This window comes from Urocitellus parryii, chromosome 4, assembly GCF_045843805.1.
Source record: "Urocitellus parryii isolate mUroPar1 chromosome 4, mUroPar1.hap1, whole genome shotgun sequence".
In the NCBI taxonomy this organism is placed as follows: Eukaryota; Metazoa; Chordata; class Mammalia; order Rodentia; family Sciuridae; genus Urocitellus; species Urocitellus parryii.
The window spans coordinates 128,795,934-128,821,748 of record NC_135534.1 but is presented as its reverse complement, the minus strand read 5'-3'; the positions used below and the strand labels follow the sequence as shown (position 1 = coordinate 128,821,748).

The following is a 25,815-nucleotide window of genomic DNA, read 5'->3' as shown; positions in this document are numbered from 1 at the left end:
TATTGAAGGGTAACAGCTGTCTATGGGAAAAGCACCTGTGCAGCTGAGTTTTAAGCAGAACTAACAACTTTCTTCATACAGTACTATTTTTCCCATAAACAATGACAAACTAGGGCTAGGGTTGTGGCTCATCAGTAGAGAGCTCACTTAGCACATGTGAGGCCCTGGGTTCGATCCTCAGCACCACATAAAAATAAATAAATAAAATAAAAGTACTGTGTCCAACTACAACTAAACAAAACAAAAACAAAAGAATGACTAACTATAACCCCAGGCCAAGGCAGGAGGATTCCAAGTCCCAAGCTAGCCTCAGCAACTTAGTAGGCCTAAGAAACTTAGCAAGACCCTGTCTCAAAATAATAAAAAGGGCTGAGGATGTGTGTGGCTCAGTGGTTAAGTACCCCTGGGTTCAATTCCTAGTATCAAAAAAAGAATGACAATCTAAGGTTATCCAGACTTGAATATGTTGGCAGTCATATTCTTAAAAATATGAACCTCTCATTTTAAGAAATCCATCAATATTTGTTACAAATAAAGCCTGAATTTCAGGGAAAAAAAATCAGAATTTTGGAAAACACTTCTTCCACTAAGAGCTTGACAGCTTCTAATTCTTAACAACTTTGTTAATGAGATCACTGATATATTAAAGACGTGATTTATTTTCCAAATAACCAGTGAATGATGATTCAAAATCGTGTGCATATAAAAGATCCATTCAAAGGATTAGAAAAAAATAAGTAGGTTTTAGTGTATATATATTAATATGACAAAACAGTGCTAAACACACATTGCAAATTAACACCAGAAATTTCTATTTTGCTTTGAATTTTGATGCAGTATCAAATAACTTTCAAAATTACCTAAAAAAGTTATTAAAATACAACCCCCTTCCAACTACAAATCTATATGAGAGTAGATTTTCCTAATAATTTCAGCAAAAAAATGCTAAGACACATATGAAAATCCAACTATCTTCTATTAAGGTAGATGTTAAAAGACATTTGCAAAAATAGAGTACCTGATATTTTTTAAGCTCTCTCTTCAGCTGGAGAACTGTGATATGCTGTGGTCCTCCTTCCAGGTTTCCAATTCCTTGGTTTGCTTGAAATGAAGTGAGGACAGCCTTCCTGACCTCCTGAGTCATGTTAAACCAGTCCTGCAATTTGTGTTGCTGCTTTTGGTTTAGTCTGACTGCATCTTTTAAGTCCATCAGGAAGGTAAAGGCTTCCTCTATACAATTTTGGTAACCCAGGCATTCTCCTTTTAACTGAGTTACTTGCTCCTCAAGAGAATGGATCCTGTTTTTATCAGGACTGCCCTCTCGTGGGATCTGGCTAGTTTGGCTGATACTACTCTGATGGCTTTGCAATGCTTCTCGAAGCAATTTAATCTCAAATTCCATTTCATCTATACGGTCTGATTCAGGGCTAAAGTTTAAAGTGGGTTTGTTTCTAATATTCCGTGCTCTGTTGGCATATTTCAGAGAATTTAAGGACTCATCAAAATCCAAGGAAGATGGACTGACACATGTTATCATGACAGTCTTGGCACTGCCTCCCAGGGAATCTTTCAAAAGCCGAGTAATTTTAGCATCCCTGTATGGAATATGTGAACTCTTCCTACGTGGGTCCCCGAGGGCACTTATTACATTTCCTAAAGCCAGCAACCCACTGTTGATCTGAATGGATTCTTTGAACCGTTCACCAGTATTCCCTGTTTTGGTTACTCTTTCCGATCCAGCCAAATCTACAAAATGGAACTTTGAGATAATATGCCGATGGGAATACCATGATCCATCTTCTGATGCCTCCATAGTTTTCTCAACTTGACAAATGCTGATTGTAAAAATTGCATGTGATCTACTGGAGTGCTCATTCATCTGGGTGGTACCTGTATGTCTGGCTGCATTCCCCATCTCTAGAAGACTCATTACTTCATCCACACTCTCCACGTGGCATTCCTTGGCCCCAACAATCACTTGAAATAGCAACAGCAAGATTTCATCAAAATCCAGTATAATTAAACTAACCACACAACACTTATCATTTGTGAAACAGCTCAGCTAAAATATTTCATTAAAAATAAAAAATTTCAAATAGTAACATCAATAACATCATTAAACAATTTCAGAAAATCTCCCAAAGGACTCATTTTAGCAGACAGCACTCAGTTTAATATTTAAACTGTACAAGATATATTTTTTTTAGGGGCTGGGGTTGTGGCTCAGAGGTAGAGTGCTCGCCTAGCATGCATGAGGCACTGGGTTCGATCCTCAGCACCACATAAAGTAAAATAAAGACATTGTGTCCACCTAAAAGTAAAAAATAAATATTAAAAAAAGATATATTTTTTAAAAAAATCTAGTTTTTTGGATCCAAATATCACACTTAACTATCTTAAATGACAAACTCCTGGGCTGAGGTTATAACTCAGAGGTAGAACAAGTGCTTAGCACATACAAGGCCCTGGGGTCAATCTCCATCATCAAGAACAAAGAAATCCACTAAAATCCACTTAATTTCAATATTTTGATTTTCAAATTAAAAGAAAATAGATTAAATACATAAATTGAAAGAGCTAAATTAATAGTAAATTTATTAAAAGAAATCAGTTTTAGTTTTTTTAATATACAAGCCACCCTTAGCTTTAAGGTTTTTTTGTATTGTGGAATCATAATCAACTATGAAAATTTCAGTAAAAATAAAGTTGGGTATTCATTTTAAAAACAGGCATGCCCTACACAATATGAGTGCAAGGTAAACAGATGAGATGGCAATTCAAAAAAATCAAAGAAGTTTCTATTTCAACAACAGAATAAGAAATAAAAAATAACTTAAGCTTACTACCTGCATTCATTGTTTATATTAAAAATTTTCTGAAAAGGAATAGGTGCATTTGGGATTTGTATAAGAGGAGTCAAGCTCTTGATTCCTTGCTCAAATTATAGTGCCAATGCTTCCTCTTTGATCCGATCTTGTCATGTCATTTTTTTGGAAAAATAATTTCATCTATATCATTTCTATCATGATACATTTTTAACATCCTCATTCATTTTTAAGTTCTAAAGTATATGTACATAAATAAGCAGTATGAAAATGATCAATTATTAATATGGCAATGCAGTTATAAATCAGCAGAACTTTCATAAAATTTTTCCAATGTTGGGCTATATTTTGGCACTACAGTTCTCAAACTGCAATTCCCAGTCTCCATCCTAGATCAATTAAATAAGAAACTCTGAGAAGTAGAACCTAGAAATCAACATTTTTTTAAAAAGCTTCCCACCTGGGGCTGGGGTTGTGGCTCAGTGGTAGAATGCTCGACTAACATGCATGAGGCACTGGGTTCGATCCTGAGCACCACATAAAAATAAAATAAAGGTATTGTGTCTACCTACAACTAAAAAGAATTAAAAAAAAAAAAAGCCTCCCAACTGTTCCTAATTGTCCAGTATACAGTACCTCTAAGTTCAATCACTATAAAGTACCTCTGAGTTCAATCCCCAGGACCAAAAAAAAAAAAAAGAAAGAAAGAAAAAAAAAAAGTACTAAAGAAAAAAAATAAACAAACAGAAAAGTACTATAAAGAAATTTGTCAAACAAATGCATTTTTGGTTGTGAATGGGCCATTAAACAAGATATAGGAATTTGTTTTAAGATTGTTTGTACATCCTTCCAAACCTTTGCAGGACTGATATCAGCTGTGAAATATTTTAATCATTAAATTATTACAAGTAGTATAGCATATACTTCTATGTTGTTTAATGCTTCACAATTAGCATACATGATTTTTGTGATTTTTTTGATAAAAGACAACATTCAATAATTCTGTTCCATATGATAAAGAAGTTCAAAACATCAGTCTGAATTCTATTCAGATGAGAGAAATTATAGTGATTTACCTAATAAGATCATAAACTACCATGTTTACTTTTTTCTGAAAAATAAGACAAAAATCATATTCTTCAGACATCTAAAAACGCCAGGACTGCCAGGACGGGTCTATAAAGAGGCAAGATCTAAAGTCCCCTACAGATTGCTATTTGAATGATAATGCCCATCTTCCTTTCCTAAGCACTAGAAAAATCTCCCCAGGAAGTCACTTTTCTGGGGATTGCAAGGAAGGTTCTGCTAAATGTGTTATCTGTCTAGGAGAGGAGGACAGCCAAGAACAGTTATTACACCCTCCACCCCCACCCAGAGCCATTGAAGAGCAACAGCCATGGCTCTGGGGTACCTCAACAAGAGGCCCATGGTGACCAAGAACATGAATAGGTCGAAGCACAGCCACCATTGGAGGCACCTTACCAAGCATACCAGTTCGTGCAGGACAGGATCTGAAAGGTGTGTGGCTGTGCCCACTATGGGCATCATGCCATGGAGCTATTCAAGATCTCCAAGGGCAATTGGGCCCTCAAGTTCGCCAAGAAAAGGATGGGGACACATCCACCACGTTAAAAAGAAACAAGAGGAGCTAAGCAATGTCCTCCGTGAGGAAAGCAGCTGCCAAGAAGGACTTAGCCCCATTTTCTCAATAAACCTTTACAGGAAAAAAAAAAACAAAAAAACCCATTCGTTGCAATGTTATTAATAATAGTTATAACCTGGAAACAGCCTAAATGGCCAACAATGGAACACTACTTAAATAAAATATGATAACACATTCATAAGACAAATTACCACAGGACCACAGAATCATAAGTTTCAAAAATATTTAATGACATGTGAAAATGCATATAAATATTAAATAAAAGTAAAATGCAAAACTATAAGAGGTGGGTGGTGCAAGTATCCAGAAAAATAAATTACACGTATCCAGAAAATTACACGTATCCAGAAAAATAAATCTAGAAGGAAACATACCAAAAGAGAAGCTATAAGCTGGAGGTGTAGCTTTGTGGTAGAGTACTTGTTTAGCATGTGAGGCCCAGGATTGGATCCCCAAAGACAGACAGACACACAGACACACACACATACACACTAAAATAAATTAAAAAAGAGAGAGAGAAGGAGAGAAGAGAGAAAGTTGCTATTTCTAGGTTCTGGGATCAAAGACAATCTTTAGTTTTCTTCCCTATAGTTTTCTGTTTTGAAAATGTACTATAATGAAAATGCTAGCTTTTAAATCAGAAAAACAAAAGTCATTATTTTTTTAACTACTTGTATTTTGAACCGGGCATAGTGGTACACAACTGTATGCCCAGCAACTCAGGGAGCTAAGGCAGGAAAAATCAAGAGTTCAAAGTCAGCCTCGGCAACTTAGTGAGACCCTAAGCAACTTAGTGAGACCCTGTCTCTAAATATTTTTTAAAAGGGCTGGGGATGTAGCTCAGTGGTTAAGTGCCCTTGGGTTCCATCCCCGGTTTAAAAAAAAAAAAAAAAAAAAACCTTGCATTTTGACCCTACCATTGTAATCTTCGATTTCCAAACAATTTTTTATTAATTACTAAAGTTAAAAAGGTTACTAGCACAGACAGGCAGACATTGAAAAGCATAACAAAAGATGGTAAATGTCAATAGTCAATATAAAGAAGTAAAAACATAAAAAATATAAACTCTAAACTTAAAAAAAGAAATAGGTATGCTGGAACAAAAATTTGAAAATTTAAGAGAAAGAAAGGAGAGTTTTGGACCAGCCTGGATGAATACCTAAAGTAAAAGTCATCCCCAATCTCTGAGGAAAATATACAAAAATAATTGTAGCTGATATCACAGTCACACTTGAGTTCAATGCAGAGGAAGGCAATTATAGGAAATCACAACATGAACTAGAAATTAATCAGAAGAACTACTTTTTCACCTGAGTATTTACATAAAATTAATAATCAAAAGATTAATAATCAATAAGCTATTCAACTTAAAAGTAAAAACAAGGGGCTATGAGTATAACTCAGTGATATAACACCTGTGTACTATGGGCAAGATGTTTGGTTTGATCCCCAGCACCCCAAATTTTAGTTAATTAATAAAAAGTTAAAAACAAACTCAGGCTGGACATAGTAGTACACACCTGTTATCCCAGTTACTTAGTAGGCTAAAGCAGGAGGATCCCAAGTTTGAGACTAACTTTAGCAACTTAGTGAGACCTCATCTCAAAATTAAAAACGGTTGGCGATATAGCTTAATGGTAAAGCACATTTTAGTTAAATCTCCAGTGCCAAAACCAAACAAACACACAAATTCATTCTGCTTCTATCATTTGTTTCTTTGGAATATCCAGAAACTGAATAAAGCATATCTATTTGCTAATGAAGGCAATCAATTAAGTAAGGCTACTTCACCTGTGTTTCCTTTTTCATCTTCTCGGATGTGAAGATCTTTCATGGATGTCTCCAATTCCAGAAGATCTCTTAGGTCTTCCTTGTATACTTCTATGTAAGATACTTTTATAACAAAGTTAATGCTAGGATTTTCAGAGATGCTTTGAAATATTTCTTCGATAGCACGAGGAATGATACCCTTTTGACCCTCCACAACTGAAGCTGAAAATTTAGAAAAGAAAGTACATCCGGAACTTGAAATACAAGAAAAGCTACTATCCAAAATTTATACTTAATAAATTTTCCTACATTTCTATTGTGAAATTTTTTAAAACACAAAATGATAAAATTCATAGATCAAAATATTTATATGCATCCCTTTACTCAGAATTTATTCATACATTCATTCAACAAATATTTACTTAGTACCTAATATGTACCATGCACTATTCTAGCACTCTGGACAAAACAGAGGAGAAACAAATTCCTGACCTCTTGTGAGTCTATTAAGGAGAAAGAGCAATAAAAAAATAAATGTGCTGGGTGTGATGGTTCATGCCTGTAATTCCATCAGCTCAGGAGGCTGAGGCAGGAGGACTGCAAGTTCAAGGCCAGCCTCAGCAACTTAGTGAAACCTTAAGCAACTCAGCAAGACCCTGTCTCAAGATAAAATAAAAAACTAAAAAGAACTGGGAATGTAGCTCAGGCATATAATGCTCCTGGGTTCAATCTTCAGTGTAAAAAAAATAAAAAGGATACATATTTCTACACCCAAAGATGTTATGTAAGGATAAGTAAGTATCGCTTGTATGAAAAAAAATCAACACAACCTAATGATCTATTAAAAGCATGCCTAGTTAACAATGGTATACCCTGCACCTACTATAATATAGATGTCTAAGATCTATGAATAAAAGAAAAGCAATTGTCTTATCTGGCTAAAAGAACATATACATATCTATACAAAAATACTTAAAATAAAATTGTTTACCTTTGGGAGTTAGAATAAAAAGTGAAAACAAAGGAACATTTTAATTTTTTTATCTTATAGTTGTCATATTTGAATTTTTACCATTTAAGATCATTTAAATACATAAATCTGTTACTTAAAGGGTTCTTGTTGTTTAGATTTTTTTTCCCCCAGTACTGGGGATTGAACCCAGGGGTGCTTTACCACTGAGCTACATCCCCAACCCAGTCCCTCCCCCCACTTTTTAAAATTTTGTGATAGGGTCTTACCAAGTTGCTGAAGCTGGCCTCAAACCTGTGATCCTCCTGCCTCAGACTCCCTAGTAGCTTGGATTACAGGCATGTATCAGGATATGCATCATACCCAGCAACATAAAGCTTTAAATATAGTTATAAAATAAACTAAATATATTGTAGAGAACTGGAAAAAGCATATAACAAGGAAGCTTATAATAACTAAATGACAAGCCAAACCAATAAATTAAACATATTTATATAAGTTTAAGACAAAAACAAAAGATGTGATAAAATATATTATTGAAAGTCCCATGAATGCTTTAGGCCACAAGTGGCATTAGTGAAACTCAAAGCAGGTAGGTACAATAGAAATATCCATTTTGATATAAAAGATTAAATTATGTAAAAATATATTAAAAGTATGTTATATATTCCATAAATATGCCATACTATTTTTTAATATTTATTTTTTCGTTTTCGGTGGACACAACATCTTTATTTTATTTTTATGTGGTGCTGAGGATCGAACCCAGCGCCCCACAAATCCTAGGCGAGCGCGCTACGGCTTGAGCCACATTCCCAGCCTGCCATGCCATTTTTTAAATATTTATTTTCTAGTTGTTGTTGGATACAATACCTTTATTTTATTTATTTTATGTGATGCTGAGGATTGAACCCAGGGCCTCACACATGCCAGACGAATGCTCTACCTCTTAGCCACAACCCCAGCCCCAGCCATGGCATCTTATAAACATGTTATCTTCCTAATTCACTAATTCACTGTTCCTTAAAAACTAGATCCAAGGAAGTGGACCTTGGCTCATTAAAACTCCTTTTATAAAAAGGGCTGTCCTTACCCAAATCTACCCCATCCCTGGGGTATTCACCAGTGTCCCCAATACTAGTGGGAGCCACGGTGATAAAAATGCTGAAGCTTTTAGACAATGTAATTTCTAAAGCAGAAAAAGATGCAGGGAGGACAAAACAATACTGGCAACTGACCCCACACGAGACCAACCTATTTCATAGCTCTTTATACTAAAATCCCTTTCTATTTAGATCATTTATTACAGACTGGGTAGAATCTCAATCACTAGCATTGTTTATATTAGTAAGAATAATTTGTTTTTTAAAAAAGCACTCATATTAATCGTATTTTTTCACTCTTAGAATCTTAGACTTATTTATTCACTTGAGAATCTACTGAGATTTTGGGGTGGGGTAGAAAGGTGAAGGGGACTTGAAAATAGAAAGGTGTAGAAACTGCAGGGAAGCAAAGCAGTCTGAGAGTGACAGGGTATATATGCAGGAGAGATGTAGAAAGGCCAGTTCTGCCCAAGCCTAGAAAAAGAATCCAGGAACAAGGAAGAGAACATATTCACATCATTATTTGAATCCACAACTTACACAACCTGGAACATAGATTAGTACCATAGCATTTGAGTGAACATTTATTTATGTTCCATTTTTAAAAAGGAGTTAAAGCAGCTTTACATATACCTATGACAGACATCTGTATACCAGTGTTTACAGTGGCATTATTCACAAAAGCCAAAAGGAGATTATAAACCAATTGTTCACTGACAGAGAAATGAATAAATAACACTTAGTATATACATACAATGAGATATTATTCAGTCAAAAAGAAATGAGGTTCTGATACATACTACAATATGCTGAGAGAAGTCAGAAGCAGAAAGACAAGCATTATATGATTCTACTTCTATGAAATATCTAGAATAGTCAAATATTTACAGAGATAGAAAGTAAATTGGAATTAGAGGGTAAAGGCTGAGGTATTCATTGCTTAATGGATATAGAGATAAAAATTTTTGGAAAGAGTGGTATTAACACTGAGAATATATATTTGATACCAAATACTTATGCACTTAAAAGTACAATTAAAAGTACTAGTTGTTTGTATTTATGTATATTTTCCTCGATTTTAAAAATAGTAAAAAAAAGTATACAAGATAAAATTTAAAATAAATGGAGGGCTGGGGATGTGGCTCAAACGGTAGCGCACTTGCCTGGCATTCGTGCAGCCTGGGTTGGATGCTCAGCACCACATACAAACAAAGATGTTGTGTCTGCTGAAAACTAAAAAAAAAATATTAAAAATTTCTCTCTCTCTCTCTCTTAAAAAAAAATTAAAAATAAAATAAATGGTAGTATAAATTGAAACTTAAGGTTAAATACATTTTGTAAACCAGCTTCAGCATTTTCAGCATTGTTTCAGAGAAAATATATTCAAAGCAATAAAAGTCTGCCCTCAAATGAAACTTAAAAAATAACTTGTTTTCTGAGCTAGATATAGTGGCGCACACACTTTTTTTTTTTAATCTTTATGTGTGTATGTGTGTGTATGTGTGTGTGTGTGTGTGTGTGTGTGTGTGTGTGTGTGTGTGTGTGGTTCTTTATTTTGTCTTTCTTTTTTGGAACTGGAGATCGAACCTAGGGCTTTGAGAATATGAGGCAAGTGGTTTGCACTGAGCTACATCCCAGCCCAGTGGTACAGACTTGTAATTCCAGCAACTTGGGAGGCTACAGTAGAAGAATAACAAATTTGAGGCTAGCTCAGCAATTTATTGAGGCCCTAAGGAACTTAATGAGACCCTGTCTCAAAAACTAAATAAAATAATAATAAAAATAAAGATAAACTTGCTTTCAAGTAGATTACCAAACTAGATTCGGGGCAACACTCATCTCAAAAATCTGAACCTTTGGAGCTGGGGTTGTGATTCAGTGGTAGAGTTCTCGCCTAGCACACATGAGGCACTGGGTTCAAACCTCAGGACCATATAAGAATGAAATAAAGATATTGTGTCCACATACAACTAAAAAATAAGTATAAAAAAAAAAAACCCTGAAACCTTTATTAACTCATTAAATCCCATTGTTTCAGATTTGGGATGCCTATGACAACTCAAATTGAGGAACAAACATACCAATACCATAAATTTTGAAATAAATGTTTTTAGAGTTCTATTCTTTTGAGAAAAATTAATAGGTGAATGACAGATCATTTAAAAATATATACATTTGAAAAATATATAAAGGATATGTAAGCTCTATATTTTTTTTTTAAAGAGACAGTGAGAGGAGAGAGAGAGAGAGAGAATTTCCAACATTTATTTATTTTTTTAGTTCTCAGCGGACACAACATCTTTGTTGGTATGTGGTGCTGAGGATCGAACCCGGGCCGCACGCATGCCAGGCGAGTGCGCTACTGCTTGAGCCACATCCCCAGCCCAGCTCTGTATTATTATTTCCAAACTATTTTAATGCACCTGTGCCAATTTTGTTGAAATATCTGCAGAATTAAAACCTTGGAACTTATTGGGTAACTATGATGGCTGCCTTTTTCCTAATTCAAGATTTAAAGCTGCCATTGTGTAGCAAGTAAAGGAAGCTATAGGTTTTTACAAAAGGAAGAAAACAAAAATTCTTTTTCAGGGCTGGGGTTGTGGCTCAGCTGTAAGAGCCCAAAAAAAGATATTGTGTCTACCTATAACTAAAAAATAAATTTAAAAAAATTGAAGGTGGGCTGGGGATGTGGCTCAAGCAGTAGCACGCTCACCTGGCATACATGCGGCCTAGGTTCGATCCTCAGCACCACATACAAACAACGATGTTGTGTCCACTGAAAACTAAAAAATAAACATTAAAAAATTCTCTCTCTCTCTAAAAAAAAAAAAAAAATGAAGGATACTGGGCTCTTTAGGCCCCTCGCTATAATCTTTGAAACAAGGACTTCTTCAGAGCCACAAGTTTTTTTTTTAAGTATTTATTTTTTAGTTGTAGTTGGACACAATACCTTTATTTATTTATTTTTATGCAGTGCTAAGGATAGAACTCAGGGCCTCATATATATGCTAGTTGAGCACTCTACCGCTGAGCCACATCCCCAGCCCATGAGACAAATTTCTGAAAGTCACATATTCTACATTTGAGAAGTATGAAAATAAGAAAATTTACTGAGCCACTATATAGAGAGAACACTAAAATTTTAGGCAATAATGCATATGTACAATATTCAAAAGTTTGCTTTATATCACAATGAACCAGGTTTTCGAAGTGCTTTTTTAGTGTCAGAGGTATGGTTCCTTGGAAGCAGATGTGAAGGTGGAGTTTGAGTATGAGATATTTATTAGGGGCCAGAGCCTAAGAAATAAAGGAATAAGAGGCAGGAATGTACAGAAGTCATTCTGGCATGTGATTTCCTAAAAGATGGTTTTGTTTCTTCACAAAATAACTTTTAGAAATGCTTTGAAGACTTTGTTGTGAAAAAAGCTCAGATTCTTAAAATGTCAAGCTCATTCAGCTTTCATAAGTAATGTTCACAAAAAGCTTCTGATTAAAGCTTTTTGACAACCGTGACAAAGATTTTTTTACTTGGCCAACCTTTCTTCAAGTTTCTGAACATTCTCCTAGGCAATCTGTGCACTTTTTTGTAAAAATCAGTTATTATTAAGAACTGTATTAGGGATGGGGATGTGGCTCAAGTGGTAGTGCACTCGCCTAGTATGTGTGAGGCACTGGGTTAGATTCTCAGCACCACATAAAAACAAAATAAAGATATTGTGTCCACCTAAAACCAAAAAATAAATATTAAAAAAAAAGAACTGTATTAAGTCAGTTTAGCAAGTATTATGGTTTAGATACAAAGTGTCCACCAAAACTCATGTGTGAGACAAATGCAAGAAAGTTTAGAGGGGAAAAATTAGGTTATGAGAGGTTAATCTCATCAGTGTATTAATCCACTTGAATGGATTAACTGGATGGTAACCCTAGGAAGGTAGGGTGTGGCTGGAGGAGGTAGGTCACTGGGGGCTTGCCTTTGGAGTACATATTTTGTCCCCAATGAGCAGAGGTCTCGATTTCCTGTGCAATGTCCCAAGTTGCTACTTTCCACCTTATTGTTCTGCCTCACCTCAGGCCCAGGACAACAGAGTTGGCCATCCATGGACTGAGACCTCTGAAGCCATGAGTCACCAATAAACTTTTCTCCTCTACATTATTCTTGTCAGGTCTTTTGATCACAGTGGCAAAAAAAAAAAAAAAAAAAAAGCTGGACTAAAATAGAAGAATCCTCCACTCTCAATATCTGATATGGTTCCTAATCCTCTACCATCTCCCAGGAGATATCTAATCACACTGGCCTGTCTTGGGCAAGAATCCTATTAGTTGATTTTAGCCAGAATTTCTCTTACTCTTGATGTTACCTCATAGTAATTTTCTATTTTCTATCAGCCCCACCTTGTTCCTTGGTTATAAATTCCCACTTACAGTCAATACTGTATTTGGAATCAAGACAATCTTTTTTCCTCACTGCAAAAATCCCATTGCAGTGGTCTCTACATTCATCACACCAATCCTGAATAAAGACTTTTTTTTTGTTTTCTTTTTAGTACTGAGGATTAAACCCAGGGGGGCTTTACCACTGAGCTCCATTCCCAGCCCTTTTTATTTTTAATTTTGAGACAGGGTCTCACTAAATTGCTTATGATCTCATGAAATTGCTTAGGACTTTGCTAAATTGCTGAGGCTAGTCTTAAACTCTGAATTCTCCTGCCTCAGACCCCAAATCACTAGGATTAGAGGTATACACTACCATGCCCAGCCAAATGAAGACTTTCTTGCCATAAAAGGAAAAAAGCTTATAAACAATCTCAACAGAGGAGTTGGCTTTCAATCCCCATTCCATTACCAATCACGTAACTAAAGAATTCATTTTCTTGGCTAGAGCTCCTCATGTTTCAGTGAAGAGAAATGATTTCCAGGGTCCCACCAAGTCTATAAGAAATCCCATGATTCTACCTCTTCTACACTATTATTACAATTAGAAGAAATTATATTCTAAAATACACTTGAAACTACAAAATAAATTTTTCTGGGCTAGGGTTGTGGCTCAGTGGTCAAGTGCTTACCTAGCATGTGTGAGACTCTGGGTTCCATCCCCAGTACTACCCACATAAACAAATAAAGGTATTATGTCCATCTACAACTAAAAAAATTAATTTAAAAAAAGTTTTTAAAATTTTTTTTTCTTCCTGCCCCTAACTCCTAGTTGTAGGACTCTTAATATTTCTAAACGGTTTATTAAAGAATACAAAATCTGATCATATCAACTTATTTATCTCTATTTTAAACTTTGTTCAAAATAACAAGGGCTTAGCACTAAACATTGTCTTGAACATCTTTCCTCAAGAAAATACCATCATAAGTTAGATTATTTAATGGACTTTCAATATTTAAAATTTAATCTGTCAAATATAATGATCTTATGATCACATTTGATTATACTATTTATTCTTTCATTATTCAATCAACATGCTAAACATCTACTGTGTGTCAGATTTTGTCATATTTTCACTTTTTTCTATTTTCTCAAATAAAAGCCAAAGAATATGAATATCTTACCAACATGGCCTCCTCCAATGGTGTATGTCTTCCCAGATCCAGTTTGTCCATAGGCAAAAACCGTTGCATTATACCCCTCAATAAGTGATAATACTAGGGGCTTTATACAAGTATTATAAACTTCATCTTGAGTGGAATTTTTGCCAAAAACAAAATCAAAAGTAAAGACTCTATCTCTCCCAATGATAATTTGCTGGGTATTTGGAATAACTCTCACACAAACTTGATGATTATGAAGAACTTCTTTGCAAAGTAGAGGTCTAATTCTTACAGCAACTTTTACTGGTATTTCTTCCATGGCCGCTTAGATTTTACTAAATAGGTTATTAAAGTTCAATATCTAGTGTGAGAAACATCCATTTTACGTATGATCTGGACTCCTGTGTATCAAAACAAAAGACAAGTTATTGACTCTGCTTACCGTAATAAAACTACCCACAATTTAAAGTAAAGTCAATTAAAGCAGATTCTTTTTTAGTTGAAAATAGTTACAGATAGTAAATGTGTCTTGGAAAGTACATCATTAATTTACTGATAAAATTATATGATGCCTGAATTTGCTTCAAAATATTCAAGCAGGCAGAGGCCATGAGTTGGTAAATTATGAAACTAACCATTAGGTAAATGGAATTCCACTGTGCCTTTATTTCTATAATGGTAATGTTTCCCTGTTCATTAATCTAAGTATTGAATAGTCAGAGTTAGAAAAGAAAAATAATATGTAAAAATACACATGAGAAAAGCAAACATTTGTATTAGATTTTGTAGCTAGCTATAAAAATAGTATCTCCTCTTTTCCAGAAATATCAGAAATAAATCCATGAAAACAGTTTCAAGAATTCCTTTTTAAGGGCTGGGGCTGTAGCTCAGTGGCAAACTGCTTACCTAGCATGTATGAGGCACTGGGTTCAAATCTCAGTACCATATATAAAGATCCATCAACAAGTAAAACAATTTTTAAAAAATTCTTATTTAAAAATTAAAAATTTTAAACTAGTGTTTTTATTTCAAGCTACTCAGGAGGCTGAGGCTGAAGGATCTCAAGTTCAGGGCCAGCCAGGGCAACTTAGTGAGACCCTGTGTCTCAAAATAAAAATTAGAAAGGGCTGTGGATATAGCTAAGGAATATAGCATCCCTGGGTTCAATCCCCATTATCAAAAAAAAAACAAAACAAAACAAAATTGAACTGATGCCAGGAACAGTGGCACATGCCTATAATCTCAGAAACTTAGAAGGCTGAGGGGGATCACAAGTTCAAAACCAGCCTCAGAAACTTAGCAAGGTCCTGAGCAACTTAATGAGACTCTATCTCAAAATAAAAAATAAAAAGGACTAGAGATAGGGCTTAGTGGTTAAGGTTTCCTGGGCTCAATCCCTGCTAAAAAATAAATAAATAAATAAATAATAAACTGGCAACTAAACTTGACAATAAACATCCTGAAAATTAAGAAAACAATTTTATTCATAATTAGCATCAAAAAGAACAAAATACTTAGGAATAAACTTAATAAGAGATATGTAAAATATATACCTGAAAACTACAAAGTATTGCTAAAAGAATATAAAAGAAGATCTAAACAAATGACAAAAGTCCTACCTTTATGGACTGGAAGGCTTAATAGTGTTAAGATGTCAACATTCCCCATATCAATTTAATCAAAATGCCAGCTGACTTCTTTGAAGAAATTGACAAACTAATCCTGAAATTTATAGAAACTCATCGGACACAGAGTAGCTAAAACAATCTTGAAAAAGTACAATAAAGTAGAACTCATACTTCCTTAATTTCAAAACCAAGCAACAATAATCAAAACAATGTGGTGGGCTGGGGTTGTGGCTCTGTGGTAGAGCACTTGCCAGCACTGGGTGTGAAGGCACTGGGTTCAATCCTCAGCATCACATAAAAATAAATAAATAAAATAAAGGTATAAAAAAACAAAACAATGTGTTACTGGCATAGGACATATAGATCAACACAACTGAACTAAGAATCCAAAAATAAACCCACTGGGGCTGTGACTGGGGCTCAGTGGCAGAGCTCCTGCCTTGTACTTGTGAGACACCGGGTTTGATCCTCAGCACCACATAAAAATAAATAAACAAAATAAAGATATTTTTTAAAACAAATAAATAAATAAATAAACCGGCTTGTTTACAAAAACTGATTTTCAATGGGGTGCTAAGATAATTCAATGGGGGAAAGAACAGTTTTTTTCAACAAATAATGAATATCCTCTGTATAAGAATGAAGTTGGAATTCATTCATATATACATATTGAATTTATTTATATATATATATGAAATACCAAAAATGAATCACAGACTTTTAGGTTTTTATTTAAGAGCTGCAACTATAATTTTTTTTTTCTTTTTTTGCTGCAGATTAAACCCAGGCCTTTGTGCATGTGAGGCAAGCACTCTACTGAATGAGCTATATCCCCAGACCTAAAATTTTTTAAAGTAAACACGGAGTAACTCTTCGAGACCTGGGATTTGGCAATGATTTCTCAGATATAGCACCAAAAAGCAAAAGCAATTTAAAAAAAACATATACAAACTTTAAATGAAAAAATACTTAAAAACTATGTGCCTCAAAGGACTCCATCAAGAAAGAGAAAAGACACTGGGCATAGAGGCACAGACCTGTAATTCCAGCTACTCAGGAGACTGAGGTAGGAGGATCACAAATTCAAGGTCACCCCTCAGCAACTTATTGAGACTGTGTCTCAATCTAAAAAGGGCTGGAGGTATAGCTCAGTGGTAGAGCATTCCTGGGTTCCATCCCTAGTAATAGGAGGAAGAAGGAAGGAAAAAAAAAGAAGGAAAGGAGGCAGCTGGCGGCTCAGTGAAAGGAAGAAAACATTTGCAAGTCATAATCTAATATGAGACCTTCCATCTAGACTATATAAAGAATTATTACAGCTGGTCGCAGTGGCACATGCCTGTAATTCCAGCAGCTCAGGAGGCTGAGGCAGGAGGATCACGAGTTCAAAGCAAAAGTGAGGTGCTTCACAACTCAATGAGACCCTGTTTATAAATAAAATACAAAATAGGGCCTGGGATGTGGCTCAATGGTCCAGTGCCCCAGAGTTCAATCCCCAGTACCCCTCCCCCCTAAAAAGAATTATTACACAGTGAAGCTCCACAATATGTACAACCACAAGACTGAGATCCTAATTACAAAAAGATATACTCTATGTTTGTATACAAATGTCAAAATATACTGTACTGTCTCATATATAACTAAAAAGAACAAATAAAATAAAAATAAGTAAATAAATAAGTGAATAAGAACTATTACAACTCAAAGACTTTAAAAAGCCATTTTAAAATGGGCAAAGGATCTGAAAAGGCAGTTCATCAAAGACATACAAATGTCCAAAAGCACATAAGAAGATGCTCAATATCATTAGCTATCAGAGAAATGCAGTTAAAATCATGAGATACAACTCCACACCCACTAGCAAGACTATTAACAAAGAGATAGTTTATAATAAGCATTGGTGGGGCTGGGGATGTGGCTCAAGCGGTAGCGCCCTCGCCTGGCATGCGTGCAGCCCGGGTTCGATCCTCAGCACCACATACCAACAAAGATGTTGTGTCCGCCAAGAACTAAAAAATAAATATTAAAAATTCTCTCTCTCTCTCTCTCTCTCTCCTCTCTCACTCTCTCTTTAAAAAAAAAATAAATAAGCATTGGTGAGGGTGTAGAGAAATTGGAACATAATTCACTCCTGGTGGGAATGTAACATGGTACAGCTGTTTTGGAAAACAGACTAACAGACTAGCAGTTCCTCAAAAAGTTAAACACAGGCTCGGCAATTCTATTGCCACATTTGCATAAAAACTTGTACATCCATTTTCACAATCTTGATAGAATAAAGTATATACTATATACAAACTCTAAAAAATGTAACAAGTATCTATGACAGTGTTTGAGTACAGATAATGAAAAGTAATCATTTGGGTATCAGGCTAGATTCTTTGCAAAAGCTGTATTTTGAACACTATCATTATACTAGCAGGCTTCTGGACACAAAATAACATTTTACACACTGCTGCTATGAAGATGTTAATGACAACATATTTAATATTCACTAGCCTATTTAAAAATTCTGCAGCAGTACCATGCATTTATAATTCTAAGTAGACAATTTGAAAAGGATCACAACAAAAACCATTTACATCATGCTACTAGGATCCCATTGAGAGTATGACAATACTAGGTCCCTTGGGCTGTAAATCCCAAAACAGAGCCAACAAGTTATCCTTTACAGCCAAAATAAAGAGATGGCAATCTTGCCAGTTTTAATCATTCTAAAGAAATTCTGCAGCAGAAAATAATACTCCTGTGTATGGTAAATTCCTTCTTGGATCCTAAAGGACTCCAAAAATCATTTGGTATTGGAAATTTTTCCAGACTTTAGGGATGCTGAGTTGATTCTTTCAAATGTCTGTGAACACCTACAACTGAAGTCTGTATCATACATATCATTTTAATTTTTATGCCATCACATTAAAACAAAAATTATGGTCTTTGGTAAGCCAAACCTAACTGCTTTCAATGAAATTAATAATAAAAAAATCAAATGTAACTAGGATATTTTCACTTTTTTGCTATTATGATGGGAATATCTATAAAAAAAATTTGGCCACCTAGGCAATTGAAATTCACCTAATCATTAAAAAATAATAATAGTTCATAAATATAAGGCTTGTAAACTGTCAAGAAATCAAGATTTAAACCAGTAGTATGTCTTCAGATTCTGATTACAGTCATCAGATACATATCTATTATTGGTTATAGATGTAAAAAAAGAAAGCAATCTGACAAGCTAGTAATATTTAGGGTCAACAGGTATTTTATGTGTGAACAAAAGCAAGAGCAGTATTTATTTGACCCCCCATGTCACTGATGAGGGTGTCTCCAACTACCAGTGCCATCTTAATGCTCTTGGTTTCTCAGAAAGTAATGGCTGTCTAAAAATTGTGGTTTGTTAATTTTAATATTTTCGTAAGAAACCTCCCAGCAGATGGATAGTGAATCGTATAAGGATCTCATAAAAGGCCTCAAATGCACAAAGAAGTAAAAAGGGGCAAGATTTTTTTAAAATTAGAGAAGGCGGTGTTATTTAAGAAGTGTTTCAAAGAAAGAATCTGGGTACCCTCTTTTTTCCATTATCACCTGCTACTGAGGGATGCTTTTGGGTTTCCACAGTGCTTGAATGCCCCAGTTTCAATCTCTTAAGACGGGAAAAAAAAAAAAAAAAAGAGTTCTGCGACAAAACAAAGTTTCAATCTCTACGATGGGAAAAGGAGGCCTGCGACAAAAGGACGAAGGGTCTTCCCGACCCTCCTCACATCCCGCAGTGAGACATATAAATCCAAGACGTACTCTGGCTCCATTCCGCCGGCCCTTCCACCTCTGGGGCACCCAACTACCCTCCGGAAGCGCCGCTCTATCTCCGGCTGCTCACCGGGCTCCAGTAAGGACTCCGGTCGTTTCCGGCACACCAACCGCCCCCTGCCAGCGGCGGCCCAGACTCCCGGCCAGTAGCCCCTCTTCCCAACGGTGGGCCCCGCCCCGCGGGCAGGAGGAGGGGACGCAGAGACGCCGAGAGCGGGGTGGCGCCCCGCTTTCTCGCCCCGCCCGGCCCGGCCCGGCCCACAGTACACTGACCGGCTCGGGAAAACCCGGGTCTCCGGCGGCGAGCGCAGGACTCCTCGGCTCAGCTCGCCGGGTCGCCGCCGCCTGCGCCTTTGTTGTCACGGGTTCTCACGGCAACAGGCGCGGACCGCCGCCGGATCGCCTCCTCGAGGCCACTGCGCCCCGCCCCGGACCCCGCCCCAAGCCCCGCCCCCCGTGGCGTAACGCCGGACCCCTACATCCCCCAAGGGGCCCGCCTCTAGGGGGTCGCTGCAAACCTCAGCTGAATCCCGCTAAGGCGATGGACGTGCTTGTTTAAGTGGTGAGTGTGAATTGCTCCGCAGGGACCTGTAAAATGAATGCGCGTACTAATTTTTTTAAGGTAAAATTTTCAAAACATAAACCATTTTAAAGTTTATAGTTCCTTGGTGATTACTGTTTAGGGCGAAAGGAATACTCTCCTTCGCCTTCTGAAGGTTCGATGGAATGAACTGGCAGAAGAAAAACCGCATACAACTATTAACACGCAGAGGGGAAGAAATCACATATCGTGGGGGAAATCATAGTAGTGTGATTACCCCCTAGCCCAACGTGATTCAGAAACGTAATGGGTTGGCGAACTTGTTGAGCACCAACTGCAAGAGAGTTAGGAGATAGGGTGAGTTTGCCTCGGTCTGGAGAAGCTATTGCTGTGAGTAAAGGGAGTTTACTACCTTTTCATTAATTGCTGAAGCTCCTTTTGGTTCTGGGAACTCCTAAATGCTACAGGTTGCTCCACCCTAGTCCACTTTTAGAAAAAGGAAACTGAACTCAGTGAAGTCAGGACACCCTTGGCCATCTGGTGTGCATGCGGAGACCCTTGAGTCTACAATCTGGTTCCTCTTTATGGGGACTTCTGTGGTGCCACTGCTGTAGGAGTCATGGTTAAGCAAGACTTGAGAACCTAGGGATATTTACTCCTTTCTGGTTTAAGTTCTCAAATCTGTTTGTTGGCCTTGTTTTGGGGAATCCCCTCTGTTGTCTGTGTTTTTGTTTTGTTTGTATCTGTTTCTGCCCATTTTAAGATGTGGTCAATACTGCATTGATCTAATAATAGGTAGTCTCTTGGGAAAGATTTTGGCTGGTCAGTTTAAAGGTTCCCATCTGCCAGCCATAGTTTGGATGCTCCTCTCTGGTTGTCTGTGTTTATTTTTTGTACAATCTTATGATTGAAGTTGGTCTGTCAAAGGTAAAGGAAGTTGCAGGGCCCCCTATAAGTATAAGCCTGTCTAAGATAATGTTTTACTGTTAATGATCTGGCCTTTGAATAGCTTTCTGGATTATTATGCACTCTTGCAGTTGGAGTTGGTCTGCCAAAGATAAAGTAAATGGAAGAAATCTGTAATGTGCAGGTCTGTCTGTTTTAAGGTTCCTATCTGTTAGCCCTGGTTTTGGTGATCCTCTCTTGTCTGTATTTTTTGTATCTGTGACTAGCCCTTTAAGATATAGGCCATGCTGTGTTGATCTTACTAGTAGTCTCTTGAGCAGAGAGATCTTGTCTGAATGGTCCACCTATAGGTATAAGCTGAAGAGAAAGATAGTTTACTGTAACACAATTTGGTCTTTTAATTTTTTTTCCAGATTATTATACAATCTCGAAGTTGAGGTTGGTCTATCAAGGTTTAGTATATGAAAGAGATTCTGTATGTACCAGACATTTATGCAGTTGTATAATAACGGGTTTTAACAGTCAGGAACTAAGTTGAAGGTGCCAAAAGGATAGCAAGGATAGCAGCACACCAGAAGAAAGTGTTAAAAAAAAAAAAAAGATTTAAATCTTCTAAACCCAGTGCTGGCACTCTCAGTCCTGTTTCTCAGCCTGGCTCCAGGCAGCCACAGAACAATCTCACTGTGGGTGAGACACTAGCCCTAAGCTGGGTTAAAAAAAAAAAAAAAAAATCCCTGAAAAGCTGCCTGGACTGTAGAAAAATGCTTAAAGAGAACCTGTCCTCTGCCCTGACGTTCAGCCCCTTTTGTAGATAGTGGATGTGTGTGGGGGGGAGGCTACTGGCCATAAAGATGTGGCTGTAGGTTCCAGCACTGTCAGTTCATGACGTGGGAACAGGAATAGTCTCCCTTTTTAAGATCTGACATCTCATTTGGCCAGGGGATATTCATCACTGAGGCAAAGCAATTCTTACTATAATAGTATCCCATCAAACTAAATGCCTTGGAAGACTGGCAGAATCCCCTCCCCCAGCCCCAAAAAAGACAGAAACTAAGACTGACAGGTGTTTTGTAGGCAGCCTCTGTAAAGGGATCTTCAAGGAAGCTTAAAGAAAAGGATGGAGAGAAGATTACCACTCAATAGGGAAGAGAGGTGGGAGGGAAAAGGAGGGAGAAGGGGAGTTGCACGGAAGATGGAAGGAGACCCTCATCGTTATACAGAATACATGTATGATGTTGTGAGGAGAAAAAGAAAAAAAAAAGTGTGTCAGATTAGATTGGATAGAGAAAAATGATGGGAGGGGAGGGAAGGGGAAGCGGGGATAGGAAGGGCAGCAGAATAGAATAGACATTATGATTGCTGTATGTACATAGGTGACTCTGACCAGTGTGATTCTGCAATCTGTACAATCAGAAAAATGAGAAATTATACCCCAATTGATTCAAATGTATGAATTGCCAAGATCATTGTAATGTCATGTGTAGCTAATAAAAAAATAATAACAGGGATGCATGCTATAGCATCAATGAATTTTGAAAACATTACGTTAAGTGAATAAAGACAAATAATAAAGGGGAAAAAAAAAAAAAGAAAAGGATGGAAAGGGACTCCTCCATTGAAAATCAATATGCCAAGTACAAGAAAAAGGCCTCAAAGGAACTTCTGGGTACAATTGACAGTGGGGAATTCACTTAAAGTTGATGGCATTGTGATAATGATAAGGGAAATATGTCAGGCTTAAAAATATCCTGTGCTCCAACCCCTTGAATGCCACCTGGGAGAAAGAAAGATTAGAGCAGTTTTTGTATATGCTGGATTGTCCAGCCTTCTCCTTGTATGAAACATGTTGTGCAAATTTAAATGCACAGATAACATTCATAAGGATTGTTTCAGAATATGAATTTAAGAAAGGGTCCAAACTAGAAAAAATAAAGTTATAGGTATGGAAATATTTTAGTATGTAAAATTGGAAGGTAAAAGAAATGTTTCTGGATGAGAAAGCATTTTGTCTGGGAAAGTAATATTCTTGTGCTAAAGTCCGAGATGAAAGAGAGGTCAGAACTAAGGATGTAAACAAGCTGTGAATGTCTAAGTAAGTTGCAGAAGGTAAATCCCCAAAAAAATTCTGATTAAACTGACTATAATTAGCACAAAGTTATTTGAACTTTAATGTACTGAGTTTGTACCTCTTTAAAAACTCTCAAATGATTACTTTGTAACTGGTTAATCAAACAATTATTATTTTCTTTAATTTTCTTTTTTTTTATTAGAGAGAGAGAGAGAGAGAGAGAATCTTAATATTTATTTTTTAGTTTTTGGCAGACACTTTGTATGTGCTGCTGAGGATCGAACCCGGGCCGCACGCATACCAGGCAAGCGCACTACCACTTGAGCCACATCCCCAGCCCAAATAATTATTATTTTACTTTATATCAATGTAGTTGATACCCTAAATATATATAACTAGATATATGTATACGAGAACTATATTTTTCTGAGTCTTGTCTGAGTGTTTTGTAAGTTTATAAAATGAAAGTTTATCCAAATTCACTGGCACGTTAACCAATAAATGCTCTTTTATATATTGTATATCACATGGAAGGGTTACACTCTCATTTGAAGACCTGTCCTAGATCTGTTTGCTTTGACTAAGTCTATTTCTGATCATTAACACTATTTCCTAAATGCTTAAGAGATTTAAGGCTGTCCTTTGATTTTTGCTAGTACTGCTAACCCCTACAGACCTGTGATTATTGTTACCCGTACACTATGGATTTTAAATTGTACTTTAAAAGTTAAACTTAGTTAAATGTAAAGCTTAGGGAACAGCACTTTACCAATTTGGTATTTTCCAAAATAAAATTATCTGTAGCAATAGTCTCATATTTGTATAGAAATAACAAATTTGTTTGGTGTTTATTCATATAATTTGATGTTTTATAGCTGTATAAAAGCAACGTGTTGTCAATATATACAATTTTGTTGTTATATATACAATTTTGTGTTATTCTTCACACTGGAATAGGAATTTAAATGTGTTTTTGGAAGGAAGTAAGGAAAGCCTGATCTGTTTAGAGATGACATTGTAAAACATAGAAGCCTTTGCCACTTTTTCCAAAAAAGAAAGTTAAAAGCTCTCTTAGCCTTTGATTCATGTTTCAAATGTAATGTTGTATTGTGTTATTTGTCAAGAACCCCGTCTTATCTGAAATAAGGCTCTGCCTTCCACCTTATTCCATGTTAGAATGGCTCAAAAATAAGCTAGACTTGAGCTCATTTAGAGTTGTATTCAAAAGATTGAATTTTGTTGTAAAGATTCCTGTGATCTCAAATAGGTGATATAATAAGTAAAGGTTTTAGATTATAAAAATCATTTTACTTGGTTCATAGCTGTTACACAAACTAATATGTTTTTGCTCTATTAATTTCATTTTGTATTTTCCTTGTAAGCTTTATAATTTTTGCCTGTTAGGGTTTGGCAGAGATACTGCTTCTAATAAAACAGCCTGAGTTAATTTGAGATAATAAGCCATCAGCTGTAGGACAGATATGATATAATGATGACTTATAGTATTGACCCCGATTAAGTGAAAGGGGTAACTGTAAAATTATAAATATTTAAGTTGTAACCTATTACTCCCACTTTAAGACTGGTAAAACTACTGGATGTTTAGAACGAAAATCTTGGAGAACAAAGTCAAGGAAGTAAAAGGGTCAAGGAAAGAGCAGTCAACATTTTGGCCCTTGCCCTCTAAGGTCAGCCAGGACCCAGAGAATGATGGGACCCCTTTCTGGGCCCTGCAACTCTGGTGAGTAACCTGATGTACTGATCCAGGGAGATGGAGAGGACTCTAGAGCACCAGAAGCCAAACAGTGCACATTCTGCAAATAGGAGGGTTATTAGAGATGGAAATATCACTGATGCTTCCAAGAGAAGCCACATGGTCAGCCAAGACTCTGACCTATCCTGGCATTGACTCCACTGGTAGAGGAAAGCTAAAGGAGCCAAAAGGCTTCGCACATGTCTCCAAGAGTAATCTCTGATGAATCTCAGCTGAGTAGATAGTGGACTGGGATTGTGGCTCAAGTGGTAGAATTCTCGATTAGCACATATGAGGCACTGGTTTGATCCTCAGCACCAACTGAAAATAAAATAAAGATATTGTGTCCACCTAAAACTAAAAAATAATTTTTTTAAAAAGAGTAGATAGGAACAAAGTCAGTTTTGACCAACTTGGTCTTTAAACAACTGGCAGGAGAGTATAGCCTAAACACAGTCTTACATAGACATTTAAAAGGAAAAAGAATGTGGGATTTTGTTTTTTAATGTAACTTAAAATATAAACTTGTGTGAGCCCTACCAAAAGTGAGTAAAGCTAGAGGCTATAAAGGAAGGGTTCTTATGTAGGAGGTGTCTAATAATAATGATCACAAAGGACTCTAGAGTCACAGTTTATCCTGAGTTAATTTGAGCCTGATCTCATAACCTTACAAATCTTTCTAACCTCCTACAATGATATACTTGATCTGTTTTTCACTGACATGGTTATGAGTTACTGTCTTCATGGTTTTCAGAGACTGGCTTAAATACTAATTTCTTTTGTGTTAACTGTTTACCAAAAAAAGTAATGCTTTGCTTTCTTGTTTATTGTTGTCTTAGCATAATCTCTGCCCTTTGAATGCTTGGTCCAGTCACCTGCCATCTGCCAGTGTGGACCTCCTGACAGCCCTGATGCTGAATACCCTCAACTGTCCATGACTCACCCAATATAAAACAAGGACTTTGGGTTACTTCCCCAACTTCACTTTCTTTCAGCAGGAAGCAGCTTGGAGATGTCGTTGTCCATTTTTCAATAGAATGGAATGTAGAAATTGACAGTGGGGAAATGTAACAATGGTCCACTTTATGCTTTGAATATAGCCCTTGCTGCTCTGCCATTTCAACTTATTTTTTAAATGGACATATTTCTTTCTCTTCCTCTGTCAATGCTCCTCCCTAATTTCTCTCCCTTCTCTAATTTCAGGGGAAACGAGATTACCTTTCCTCCCCATTTAAGGCAGATTTATCTATC

At 36.4% G+C, this 25,815-nt stretch overlaps 1 protein-coding gene across 3 annotated transcripts in view; it reads right to left on the bottom strand.

Annotated features, from left to right (window-relative positions):
* Positions 1–19,652, bottom strand: part of Kif27 (kinesin family member 27) — a 99,803-nt gene extending 80,151 nt beyond the window's left edge. For 2 of the 3 annotated variants that reach the window (XM_026412476.2, XM_026412477.2), the window contains exon 1: positions 6,281–6,383. In XM_026412476.2, the coding sequence (XP_026268261.2) occupies positions 6,281–6,298 (18 nt within the window). In that variant the 5' untranslated portion in view covers positions 6,299–6,383. Of the gene's footprint in view, positions 1–1,018; positions 1,978–6,280; positions 6,482–13,888; positions 14,269–19,569 lie in introns of those variants that run through there. The other variant, XM_026412475.2, reaches the window with a different exon arrangement.
* Between the last annotated feature and the right edge of the window lie 6,163 nt (positions 19,653–25,815).